Below are 14,135 nucleotides of genomic sequence, written 5' to 3'. Positions count from 1 at the left end.
TTGGCTTAAAGATGTTACTATGTTTTATATTTGATTATGTAGTTTTGATATTGTCAATTGTTGATATTTAATAATGAGTTACATGGGTATAAATTGACTTTATAAATAATATATAAAAATTAGTGGATATTTTATAAAAGATTCATTAAATATTCAAGATTGTTTCACCTATAAATTAGATTGAAATACCAATTGAATATATATATATATATAAAAGGTTTGGGTACCCAAAGTGGGATAAGCTGACTCAACCCAATAAATTATAAATGAGAGGAAGCGTGCAGTTTTTAGGAATATTAAAACTATCTAGAAATTGCTATCATTAAAAAAATGTGTGTTCTCTCTCTCTCTCTCTCTCTCTCTCTCTCTCTCAAGTCATCTCTCTTCGTATAAAAACCAAAAAGAAAACGATGCTTCATTTTAGAACAAAAGTCCTCTGTCGAATTTTTTCTTTTATTTCTTTGTGAAAATAAGAGTCAAAACACTTGTGTGTTGAAAATAAAAGTGATTTTCATATTTGTAATTTCATTTATAATTTGGAATAAGAAAATTGGTTATTAAAACAACCAATTGAGATTCTTAGACATTTGAGAAGATAACTCAAAACTTTTTTTTTCATCAATATATATACATATTAATAGAATGGTTAATATGCTACTTGCTTTTATATATTTGTATTTTTTTAGTGAAATTATAATTTATTTTAAATGTAATTATAATTACTAATTCATTTGGAATAAACTTACTAGAAATATAGCATTCTCACAAAGGCCCATGCCACATATCCTCACCATAGTTATTGAGACGAGGTAATTAAATTTGAAATATGAAAAGTTTCATAATATATAAATAAGTTGCAACTACTTTATTCATTTACTTTAAGAGTTAAAATATCGTAAATATAAAATAAAATGTAAAGTTGTAAGCGATTATAAGTTTAAAATAAAGCATAAGATTATAATAAATAAAAAAAGTTGTAAAGAAAAAAATTATAAATTCACAAATAAATTGTAAAATTATAAAAGTTAAAAATTTACAATAAATTGTAAAATTAAAAATAAAAATTATAAAGTTGCCAATATTATGAAGTTGCAAAAATTGTAATTAAATTCATAAATAAATTATAATGTTATACTAGGTGTAAAGTCACCAATATATAAATTTTGTAAATATTATAAAAGCCCACAAAATATCCTAATTTATTGTTATGTCAATAAATAGATGGAACTACATCATAATATTTTTAAGTTATCCCACATACTCATAGTTAAAAAACTTGTAGTCCCATGGACAAGTAAATATTAATTAATTTTGTATAACATCCGAATGACTTCAACTGATTTCCATATGAGGTTTTCATGCTACAGTGGAACCTCACTTGGGCACCTAGCTAAAGTAAAGTAACTCTTAGTACGTGTCTAACATTTAGTGTCCATTCACGTATATATATATATCAGGAGAAGGCACTCATGCCATATTGGACCAACCATAATCTTTGGGCTTACAGTGGAAATATATATATATTTATATATCTGATCTGCAGATCACCTGGGATAGTTAACAAAACCCCAGAACCACGTAAGGGAAGAATATATTCTTTCAATCTTCCTTTTTCAGTGTGGTTGGAATTTTTATTTCAATATACATCCATTAATTTTTGGTTAGATTCGAAAAATTTTCTTACTACTTTCCTGCAAACCAAACAACTTAATGCATCATAAAACTTTAAAAGGACACGGCCCCGGTCAGCATTAAAAGGGCCTGGTTGGGTGGTTAGGGGGGCATTTATATATATACACATCCCAACTGGCTGACAATAAATCTATAAAAGTGAACTTTGACCCTTCAGAATCTAAATGGTCACAACTGCCATTTTCCTCTTAACCCATGTATAGCCTTTAACAAAGAGAACAACAAAAGAGAGGTTGGATAAAACAAACTAAAGTGAATCGAAATCCTATGTAATTTGCATTTTCTTTTTCTTGGCACGTGGGTATGTTCTGAACCAGGTTCAGATGTTCATAGCTAGGCACCGGAAAACCTCAAAAAATTGTTGAAAGAATTGTGTTAAGGAGAATAATGTTATGTGAAGCAAACATAAAGAGAAGCAGAAAAGGAAAATAAAATAATAAATAAGGAAAAAAAAATACTTCTATTTGAATGAAAGTTATATCAACTTAGTGTCCTATTCTTAACGATGGGGTATAAATCTTCATATTAAATTCTTCAATGATAAACCAAAAGCTACTATTGGTAATAGTATGATAATTTACAAATTTGTTAGCAAATTATAACACTTCCTTGCTATCAAAATGGTATCCAAAACATATATCTGGTTAAGAGCTGATTAGAAAATAACCATATGGAATTTTATTTTTTTTTTGAAGGAAAAAAAAATGTATTTTTAATAAACTATAGCTAAACCTTTATTCCCAACATTGATGGGACAAATTTTCGATGAGTAGGAAGAAAAGTACAACATGCTAACATTTTTATTAGAATAATCTCCTCATATAGATATGATGATATTGTCTTTCATAATTTAGCATAAATATCTTTGAATTGAATATGGGCTTCTTGAATGTTATGGTTGATAATGACTATAAAAATGTCAAGTAGATCATTACTTAATTTTACCTATTGAATGTGAACTAATTTCTCTTCTAAAACATGTGCGTAGAAAAGAACTTTAATGAAATATATTTGACTCTTACCTTTAACATCTTTTCATTGAACACGTGCAATATATACAACTCGGTATTCATGTAATATTATTAGCTTGTCTTTGATAGAAGATGGTTTATATGATTTTCGAATAAGTATGTAAATGAGATGAGTTTGGGTCATCTTAGTAATAGTACTAACAGGCTTGATTCGTCATTTGCTAAACCAAACATGCCTTGCTTGAAATTTTTGGACAAACTTGAGTTAGGCGTCAAGTCAATAGGTCGAATTTACATCTCTAGTGCAACTATTATTTGCTTTTATTGATTTTCATGGTATTGTAGTATTACCACAAATAAATACATACCCTATTTGATATTGAGCTTTATAAGGATGCGAAAGATAATGGTAATTAATCTATGCATCCAAGCAACTACAATTTAATCCTCTTAAATAAAATATTAAACCCATACTTGTAACTTTAAGAAGATGTCTCAAAACATACTTGACCTCATTACAAGTTTTCAAGTTGATGTAGAATTGTATTTTATTAGAAAATTGACGAACAACCTAATATGTAGTTGTATAAGTTTATAGGTTAAATTAGGTCACCAATTGTATTTGAAAGGAATAAAATAAGTTATCTTCAATTTAAGTGAATGAGCATCCATGAAGGAACTTAGAGCTCTTCAAGAGTTCCAACAAGATTTAAATCATCAATCTATACTATAATAATTATGAGCTAGATTTAAAAAAAAATTAAAAACTCATGGATAAATTACATTATTTACATTATTTATCCAAGTCACCAATCAATGTTCATATAGGCTAGTTTTAAGAGAAAATGACAACATAATTAATTGTGTTGCTTTCAAATTTTGCCCATATAATAAGTTCATATTTTGTTAAAAGTTGAATCTTAATTTGGAAGAATTTTACTTGGTATTCAAAATTTTAATTTTTTTAGTGTAGTTTGATGTGTAAAACATATTTTCGATCCAAGTGAACATTTTAATTGGAGTATCATACATTTTATTTTTAGCACTTTATATGTTGTTGATAAATACATAATCAAAATTTAAGTGAATAGTTTAGTTTACAAAATTTAACTTAGTACTTTCGTAAGTGAATATGAACTATAATACTTAACTTGAGGTGAAAATTTATATGTAAAATGTAACTATAGTCAAGTCTACGTGAATATTTTGATTTTGAAAACTTAATAGGTAGTTCTTTGTAAATGACAATTGTAAGTAAGCCCACATAAAAAATTTTAATTGAGAATTTAAATTTAAGTGTAAACACTCTAATTTGAGAGAACTTAACCTAATAGTTATTTGCAAATGAAATTTAACCAATCATAGTTTCAAGTGTGAATATTTTAATTGAGAACTCAACCTTTTAAGTTCATCATAAATTATAAGCCAATTATAGATAAATCTAGTTGAGATCGAACTTAACCCTACTTAAGTTATTTGTAAATTAATGAAACTAAATCTTAGTTAAGTTCAGGTAAATATTTTGATTGAAAACCTAATCTTAATTAAGTTATTCACAAATAGAATTTAACCATAGCTAAGTCCAAGTGAATATTTTAATTGAAATTTTGACTCTAATTAAGTTATTTATAAATGAAACTCAATCATATTTGAGTTTAAATAAATATTTTGATAGAGAACCAACCAATAATATTGAAATCAACATAATTTTCTCTACACAAAATTCATTGTTTACCATCATTTGACCTTATCATTTTTTTTCCACATCATTTTCATAGCTAGTAGTAAAGAGTTCCTTTTTTTTTGGTTTGCAATGGTAAAATAAGGTTTTTAGATTTATTTATCATGGAAGAAAAAGAAAAAAAATAAAATAAAGAAAAAAAATAATGTTGATTATTTGAATCTCTTAACTCATTCTTATGATCATTAATTAAGAGCTAAGGAGAGAATAGTGAGAGCTCAACTTTCTTTGTTGAAAGAAACAAAGAAAAAGAAAAAGAAAAAAAAAGGAAATAAAAAAAGGGTAAGATGAAAATGGAGGGAAAACTTGAGTTAGGGGAAAATAAGGGGTATTTTTGTGCTATGAGGGTCATATTTTATGCTTTTGAAGGGTATGGGTTACTTTACAAATATAAGTGTAATTTCAACCATCTTAACCAAATAACCATAGTGGAGGTGGGGTCTTTTCCTTTTGAGAACCTAAATAGGTTCTCTAAAGCTTTCACTAATATCTAAATAGGGTGTATGGCCTATTCATGCTAGCTCACTATATATAGTTTGAGTTGAAAAATCACTTTAGGAGGCAAGTTCTTTGTCTCACACAAAAAAAAATCCTAAAGCTTTCACTGGTATCCAAGTGGGGTGTATGACCTATTTATGCTAGCTCACTATATATAGTTTTGAGTTGAAAAATCAATTTAGGGGGTAAGTTCTTTGTCTCACACTAAAAATCTTGACCAAAGAGCTTCTTTATTTTTTCCTTTGCTCATGCACTCTACGGGGGGTTGTTGGAAGACTGCATATGTCAATTGTTCATCTAAATCCCATATTAGAAAAGGAGAACTTTATGTGGCATATATTATAGTCCACTACCTATCCTAATAGGCTTGTGAAGAAGTAAGTGGAAGGCTAAGAGCAACTTCGGACCAAGCCCACCTAAAGGGATTTTGAGATGCTCAACCATTTAACATGACACATTATTCATGTTCATCTCATGTGGAGGGGGCCCTCTTCCAACATTGATTAGAATCACATTTTACATTTTTAAAACTTTGTTCACTTTACAATGAGTTAAACCATACTTTATTTTCTACAAATCATTGACCACATTTGACTCTACTCTAATTGTCCAACGTATAAACTTAATACTTAAAGTTTTAATCAGCTAATTATTTAACCCTTTATTGACTTAATCAATTAGTTGTTCGATTTGTTAAGGTTAATGCTATAAGGAATTAGCTTATGAGACGCATGAATGTATCACCAATTTCTTACAATCTGACCTAAACCTTTAAGTAGGAAACTATTCATTACATAAATGAACTATTTCTATTATTATAAATATACAATTCAATATCTCTTCCGATCTAGGCACAATGCATGTAGATCAAATGGAATTGAATTACAAATCGACTAATTCTATTTAGGGATGCATTTTGAACCCATACATCATGAATATCTACTATTTGAGATTATTTGAATTATTCAGCTAATTGATTGCTCTTGTCATGCCTTGCATCATGTTATCTACCTAATTAAGCTCCACCCAAAGTTTTTTTTTTCTCAAGTTTTAGAGTTTCTCCCATATCTCATTCTCTCTTAGAATAGTGAGGTATTGGTGAATATATTTCCTAATCATATCCAAGTGTATGTGTGATACAACTAGTGCAATCTTCTTATTCCAAATAATTGGTTAATTCCCATGGATGTGAATGATCTAGATTTAGATTCATTAATTCATATCAACTAATGGACTCGATAAGTTGGATTTGTTGAAATCTAAGTGGATATGATGTAATTAGATTTTACCATAGCTTTGATTGTGTTGGAAGCACCATGTATTGAAAAATGATAGGAAATCCATCAAAGGATAGAGATGATAAATTGCTATCATTATCATGACCAAGGCGTGTAAAGAACTCCACTAAATTCACAAAAATAAATTTAAACATTAGAAATATAATCTATCTTGTAAGAGATAGAATATCATGTATTGAAGTAATAATGAAACATCATAAAACTTTAAGATTCTATTAATTGCACCAATAACCATTTTTGGATTTCTTTCCATAACCAAAGCTTTAAAGAAGTTTCACATTCACCTACGACAGTATAATCTTTACCGATAAATTTATCTTTATTAAAAAATACGCGATTGTCGTTTGTCATGAAACAATAAAAACACTTGTCCTATTTTATTGAATCATTAGATTAGGTTTAAGTTTGCCTTCATCCTAAAGAATTTATGAGATTATGTGCTTCCAAATTTGCGAAAGTCATTAATATAGCTTAAATTAATGTCACATAAGTTTAATGACATGACTAAGCTCCAAATAAATAGTATTACAAACAAGCGTGTGATTTATGTTAATTTTTATGATTTATTTTTTATAATGAAAACAACATGAGAAATTTGGATCCCAACTCATGGAATATTCCAACCAAGAAACATGAAGTGGAATCAACTACCCTCCAGCTTGTTACTTAGCGGTCGACCATCTCACGCGCCGTGTTAACGCGCTGGGGACTTGTCAGACCGTAAGAATCGAAATCCCCACCATACAGCCAATCTCAGCCGTCAAAGAGAGAATATATGAATTCCCTGCTTTGTGAATGCGTCGTGTACAACACGCTCCACTTCCACCGGAATCGAGAGCATATGGAAAAGAAACTTGGCCTTCACGTCTTCCTAGCGCACCAAAACTCTGCGGTTCTTTTTAAGTCATTTGGAGCCGTACAGTTTGTAAGATAAGGGGATTAGATTTAGAGAGAGAAAGTTCTGGAGAGAGAGTAGGTGAGGATTGGGTTTGGTCTTCGAAACCCTACTTTTGGCTGGAAGCCCTAGCGTTTGTTTCTCGAGAAAATCCTGATCGTCGATTTTCTCGCAAAATTTAGGGTTTTTCTTAAAATTTTTTGGGATTCTTTGTCGATTCTTTGTGCGTATTGGAACTCTAGCTCGAATCGATCTGTGTTGTGGGAAGAATCGGTGAGGATCGGGTTAGGGTTTCGGAGTTACATGTATGGCTTCGGGCCCTATAGTCGATGGTGGTGGCGGTGGCGGAGGTGATGGTTCTCGAGAGAAGAAAAGATGGCAAGAAAGCAAGGTCTATACCAGAAAAGCCTTCAAGGGTCCCAAGGCTACTGCTCCACCCACCCCCACCGACACAGCCACCACCGCCGCGCTCGCCACAGCCACAGCCACAGCCACGGCCGCCACCACAGCCCCAAACAACAGCGATAACAACAGCACCCCTCAACAGCCCGTTCAAGCCGTAGCTTCCGAACACGCGAACTCGTCTCAGCAACCGCGCGAGATCAACGCAGAAACTGCGGTGTCGGACGATTCGTCGAGCCTCAGCCGGGCACATCTCGCAGAGCCCAGTTCCATCGAGGCTCCTCCGGCTGGAAACGGGGCCGTTAAACCTGGTATTTCGAGATTGGAAAATCGAATAAAGATCAATCTGGCGACAAGGTCGAAGCAAGAGACGCGGGAGCTTCGAAGGAAGCTGCAGACTGAGCTTGATTTGGTTAGGTCTTTAGTGAAGAAGATTGAAGCCAAGGATGTGTTGGGAAGTGAGGGCGGTGTTGTTGATGATAGTGTGGCGAAGAGAGTTAGTTCGGAAGTGGCATCGGTGAATGAGTCTAGACCTTTACAACAGTCAAGACCTTTGCAACAATCGAGGTCTTTCCCACAGGCGAAATCTTTGTCACAGTCGAGGCCTTTGCACCAGCTAAGTATATCTGTCATAGAGAATAGTCAGGGTGGGAGTGATGTCGTGGAGAAAGAGAAGAGAACACCCAAGGCGAATCAGTTTTATCGGAATTCAGAGTTTCTTCTTGGTAAAGAGAAGTTCCCCACCGAGAGTAACAAGAAGACGAAATTGAATGGAAAGAAGCACGGGGGAGTAGAACCAGGATATGGGTCTGCAATGAACAAGTGTTTTAAGAATTGTGGTGCTTTGCTTGAGAGGTTGATGAAGCACAAACATGGTTGGGTTTTTAATAGCCCAGTTGATGTAAAAGGTCTTGGTTTGCATGACTATTTTAGTATTATCACGGATCCAATGGATTTAGGTACTGTGAAATCTAGGTTGAACAAGAATTGGTACAAGTCACCGAGAGAGTTTGCAGAGGATGTAAGACTTACTTTTCACAATGCTATGACATATAATCCGAAAGGGCAAGATGTTCATGTAATGGCAGAGGTGTTATCAAAGATATTCGAGGACAAATGGGCAGTCATAGAGGCTGAGTATAGTCGGGAATTGAGGCTTGGATATGAATATGAAATGGGTCTTCCTACACCTACATCAAGGAAACTACCTGCCCCACCACCAATGTTGCCCTCACATGAAATGAGAAGGGTGTTGGATAGATCGGAATCAATGACATATGCAGTTGACCCCAAAATTAAACCCATGAATTATACTCCATTAGTCAGGACTCCTTCTTTGAAGAAGCCCAAGGCCAAGGATCCCAATAAAAGGGACATGACTTTTGAGGAGAAGCAGAAACTCAGCACAAACCTTCAGAATTTACCTTCAGAAAAGTTGGACAATATTGTACATATTATCAAAAGGAATAATTCGGCCCTCTGCCAAGACAATGATGAAATTGAAGTGGACATTGATAGTGTTGATGCAGAGACTCTATGGGAGTTGGACAGGTATGTTACGAATTACAAAAAGAGTCTGAGCAAGAACAAGAGAAAAGCTGAACTTGCTCAGGCCAGAGCAGAAGCTGCCCGGAAAATCCAGGAAAGGGTAAGATTTGAGTTTATATTTTCCAATCCAATATATATATTTTTTCATGCTGAATCACTAGGGTGTTAATGTATCATTCATTGTATTTTTTCAGAATCCTGTCCCAGTTGTGACAGAGGCAGCAAGAGAAACTAATATAGGTAAAAACTCTTATACCATGCAAATTGGTTAATCTCTTTTGGTGATAGCCTGATGTTTTTTAATATGATCAATTGATTGTGTTCTGCTTGCAAACAGATGAAAGGAATATTTCCTCCTCATCTCCAGTACAAGGAGAAAAGCAAGGAGAGAATGTAAGTGGTTCGAGTAGTTCAAGCAGCTCTGACAGCGACTCTGGATCCTCTTCAAGTGGTAATGTGATAAATTTCTTACTTGCTGATACAGAATCATGTTGTCCATCTTATATTGTTGGGTCCTGTGGTAATGACAATTTAATGTATGTTCAAATGAAGTTTGGGTTTTCTTTTCTCATCTCTGTGTATTATTCTTGTCTCTGTGTATCATTTCAGACTCCGATAGTGAAACTTCGTCAGCTGATGGATCTGATGCTAGGCCTTCACCTAGGACTTGATTGTATTCAGTTAAGGTATGACCATGTACTTATTGGAGAATTTTGATGCAAAGTTTGTATGGTTTTTCCTTCCTATTTCTGCCCTTGAACTTGATTTCTTCACAAACTATCCTTTATTATGTGGAAAGCAAGGTCTATAAACAGCCTGATAGCATGTTTTTGTGAGACAATAATGGGTTGTAGGCATAGATATAATGCCCACAAGCCTGCTTTCATATTTGGGTTTTTGATCAATGCTTTGCACTAACGGTGGATTTGATTGATCTAGTTCAGCTTCCAGGGGCGTTAAACATATATATATATTTGAAGTTCAGGGTTCTGTTCCCCTAATTTTGACCCTTAATCTCTATTTTAGATGACTGAGAGAGAGGCTCCTCTCCTTAACTAAAATTTAATGGAAGGGTCTATTATTTCTTGTTTTCTACATATTCTATACATTTGGTGTAAAAGGAGGGACCAATATTATGATGGTTACATTTAGTTGAATAATTGTGTACCAAATACCATATTGTTCTAGTAACTTTGATATATGAACTCAAGCAAGTATTTCTGAAAATTTGAACAGTAAAAATTTCTGATATGTTCGGTGGTAAAAAGTTATTGAGATAGGATATTTTGATCTTATTTGATGAGGCTATCTTTTCAAGAGGCTGGTTGAGATATCTTCATTACTGCTGAAATGGCACAAAAATAATGGATGTCTCTTTCACTAAAAAGCAAGATGCACCCTGATAATGCCTACTTGGAGCAAAAGATCAAATTTAGGATCCAATAATGATGGTGAGTTTTAGTTTTCTAGTGCACATGGTCTGGCATTTGTAACACCTTTGGATTGTTGGAAGGAAAATTTATGTGATACGTAAAAGTAAAAAAATAAAAATGAAAATTGCTTCCTTGATTAAGTACCTAGAAGTGCTAATCATGAGATTTATTTTTTTGCTTGTTTTAAGACTGAGTACTGATAGCTTACATGGTTTGGACATGTGGTTGTTTTAAAATCTGATGCGTAACGGTGAGTCCTCAGATGGATGGTTTCCCATCATGTGCCAAACATTGGACTACTGTTTAGCCCTTTCTTTTTCTTTTTCTTTTTTTTCCTTTTTTTATTTTTCTACTTCTTTTTTTCCTCTACAGAATTCGTCACATATGGTTAAGGCTTTTAGTGGGAGAATAGGTTTTGCTTTGCTACTTTAGATCTTCCAAGTATAGTTGGAGTGCATAAAAAACCTATGTTGAACTAAACATTAAATTGAATTGTTCAATCAACAAGCATGTGCTTTGTGGACCAGAGGTGGCTAGTACTATTATCTCTATTGGTTTGATGCAGGAACTAGGTAGAACTGCATCTTGAGTGCATTGGTCATGTTAAATACCAACCCAATCCCAACTCTTCCTGATCTTGTGTTCAGTTAGGTTGTTTGGATTGTTCAAGTTAGATGTGAACAAGGAAGAAAACATTGGGATAAATCGGCGAAATATCGTTGATTTGACGGGTATCAGATGGCCCTAACACGATAAGTGGGGCCAATATCTCCTTCATCCAAAATTTTGGAAAATTTACCTGATTTTCACTGATAAATTGGCAATATACAGATATTTTACCAAAAAATCAGTAATATCACCGATTATTTCGGTGCCACATCAGCACCACATCTTCCCCAATTTTTACAAAAATCCTAATCTAATGACCAGTTGGATCAAGTGATGGGCCTCAGCCCCACTGGCCCACAAGCAACAGGTGATTTTATCAAGGGGCACCATCTTATTAAATAGGCAATTGCTTTCCCCTCTCCTTCCGATGTGGGATTGTTTTAAATTGAACAAAGAAAAAACATTTTAAAGCATAACATGACCAAGGTTTGAACCAAGAACCTTGTGCTTGTGATGGAAGGTCCATGCCACTGCTCCAAACATTCTTATATGTTTTATTTTCACACACACACACACACACACACACACATATATGTTTTATTCTTATAAAAGATATTTATAATATATATATATATATATATCTATATATATATTATATTATAAATAAATTAAAATAAAATTATTTTAAATAAGTTTAATTATCTTATTATGTATTTTGTGTGATAATTAAATATAAGTTAAATATAAATTTATAAATAAAATTTTGATATATTTAAATAAAAATACTTATGTATATCATCATTTCTTTTATATTTTTTAATATATCCAAACTTAATATATTATCATTTTAGCATTAATATGTTTTCAAATTCAATACATTATGCGTAAGCTGGCCCGGACATCCACGGTTATCAAAAAAAAAAAAAAAAAAAATTCAATACATTATTACCTAATGTTACAAATTTTTTTTTGATAAGTTACCTAATGTTACAAATTTATCATACATGTATATCAATTTTTTCATTAAAACAACTTTAATACATATATTATTGTTTCTTCTATAATTTTCTTGGAGTTTTCCCAAATTTATGATTTTTGAACAATTTTTTTCCTACTGATATTTTGTGTCAGAATATCCACTGATATTTCTTGACATATTCCAATATATCCATAAAACCGAGTTATCAATATATTTGTCAAAACTGATACTTTTATCCTTGGATGAGAACAAATACCCTTTTTTGAGCATATCTTGTCTACTATTCTATTTAGTTTATATAATGCTTTTTTCTTATGAGTCTACAGTTAAGCAGCCTTCTAGAGGGATAAAACACCTGTCAAGAATGTGTTGGCCAAAGTGAAAGGTGAGAAGGTTGGAGAGAATGAAATTAGCCTGCATGAAGAGTCTCAGGTGGAGAACCGGAGATTTTGGAGAATGAGATTCTGAATTGGATAGTTTCAATGTATAGGACAGAATCATTTCCATTTTATGATGAGCTCTAGGGCACCTTTGTAGGAAAACTAGCTTGCTAATGTCTAGTCGTCTTCCCATATCCTTCTAATCTTACCCACCTAACCCCATTTGCACCATAACTCCAATGGGTGAGGAGGAGGAGATTCCTAATGTTTTTTCTTATGTAAAAAGGGAGTAAAATTTTCCCATGTATTCTTGTGGGTGGCAGGAGCTGTAATTGTTCATCTTTTTTATATTGTGTTTGTAATGTAAGATTTTCCCCCAAGTCTTCTTCACATTCTGTGATGAAACATTTTGGCGATCAAACTAAACTCTAGTTCTGTCACCTAATAGCTTTAATTGAAGTTGCCAAGTTTGTTAATCATATAATGCAAAGAAGAAGAGTACACTTTGGCGATTTTTCTCATTAGAATAAGGGAAGAAAAAATTTTCCCATATTTTCTTGTGGGTGGCAGGAGCAATGATTGTATATCTTTTTATACTGTGTTTGCTATGTGAAATCCCCCTAGGAAAGTATTTTAGAGGGGTTATTTTCCTCCCATTGTGTGGTGAAATATTGTACCAACCACACTAAACTTCTATTTCATCCCCAAACAGCTTTGATTGAAGTATTTTCTTGCTGGTGGCAGGTGTGGTGATGTATATCTTTTTATACTGTGTTTGCTATGTGGAATCCCCCCCTCCCCCAAGGAAAGCCTTTTAGACGGGTTATTTTCCTCCCTTTGTGTGGTGAAACATTGTACCAACCACACTAAACTTCTATTTGGTCATCAAACAGCTTTGATTGAAGTTGCTAGATTTGTTAACCATATAATGCTAAGTAAATTATTAATTATATTTTTTTTGGTTTTTTTAATTTTGTTTATTTGTTTATTTAGTTGTTTTTTGCTTTTGCAGAAGTTAGAAGTTTAGACGACGAATCCACATTTTGTTGTCTGAAGTTTTCGGAGAATGATGAGCACTCACATCTGGTGGTTGTATAGTGGAAAGAGTATTGAGGTCTCCCCCACTTTGCTGGCAGAGTGCAATTTGTTTCTCATCATTTTATCAACTTTGCAATCATCATCAAATAGCATTGGGAATTTGTATGATAATGGTAGGATGTAGTGTTGATTAGATACAGTGGGTTGATTAGTTAATCTCAGCACATGTACATTGCTAACTACTGCTACTCATGTAAGCTGCAGCTGTTTATTGGTCTTGTCTTTGAAGATTCAGGCCCTATTCTTTGCCATCATACACAATATTGTCTGTAATCCTAGTACATGTAGTTATAATCGCTTCACATGAAATATTTTTTACTGAGTTTTGGCTGTTGGGCAGATAAAAAACTGTGGTCTTTGTTAAAGGCAGGATGACATTTTACTCCTGATCCAAGCAAATGCTCTTCTGGAGAGCGTAATAAATGGAATCGTTGTTACCATGGTAGGTTTATGAGGTGCATTGGATTTATCAAATGATTGAGTAGGCTTGTATTATGAAGGCAAAGAATTGTTGCAGGGAATGTTACGACTGGAATCCAGGTATTCATTTGCTGGATTGAATGGCTTTTGAGCTCCCTAAACATTATCAGC

General features: G+C 33.1%; 1 protein-coding gene across 4 annotated transcripts; it reads left to right on the top strand.

Annotated features, from left to right (window-relative positions):
• Nucleotides 1–7,002: 7,002 nt before the first annotated feature.
• LOC100264393 (transcription factor GTE4) lies at nucleotides 7,003–13,866 on the top strand. Of its 4 annotated transcripts, XR_786952.3 has the most exons (6): nucleotides 7,084–9,145; nucleotides 9,240–9,285; nucleotides 9,383–9,496; nucleotides 9,655–9,731; nucleotides 13,191–13,268; nucleotides 13,459–13,866. XR_786952.3 is itself a non-coding variant. In XM_002276159.5 (5 exons), the coding sequence occupies exons 1-4, from the start codon at nucleotides 7,403–7,405 to the stop codon at nucleotides 9,714–9,716; spliced, it is 1,965 nt and encodes a 654-aa protein (XP_002276195.1). In that variant the 5' UTR covers nucleotides 7,003–7,402; the 3' UTR covers nucleotides 9,717–9,731; nucleotides 13,459–13,866. The 4 variants fall into 4 exon arrangements, 3 of the variants coding, with proteins under 3 accessions (XP_002276195.1, XP_059597242.1, XP_010657026.1); XM_002276159.5 differs by lacking the exon at nucleotides 13,191–13,268 and having other exon boundaries at nucleotides 7,003–9,145; XM_059741259.1 differs by lacking the exon at nucleotides 13,191–13,268 and having other exon boundaries at nucleotides 13,440–13,866.
• The last annotated feature ends 269 nt before the right edge of the window (nucleotides 13,867–14,135 follow it).

The sequence above is a fragment of the Vitis vinifera genome, chromosome 12, assembly GCF_030704535.1.
Source record: "Vitis vinifera cultivar Pinot Noir 40024 chromosome 12, ASM3070453v1".
NCBI classification, from domain to species: domain Eukaryota; kingdom Viridiplantae; phylum Streptophyta; class Magnoliopsida; order Vitales; family Vitaceae; genus Vitis; species Vitis vinifera.
Note: the sequence above shows the minus strand (reverse complement) of the source record. Positions and strands in the feature narration are given on the sequence as shown.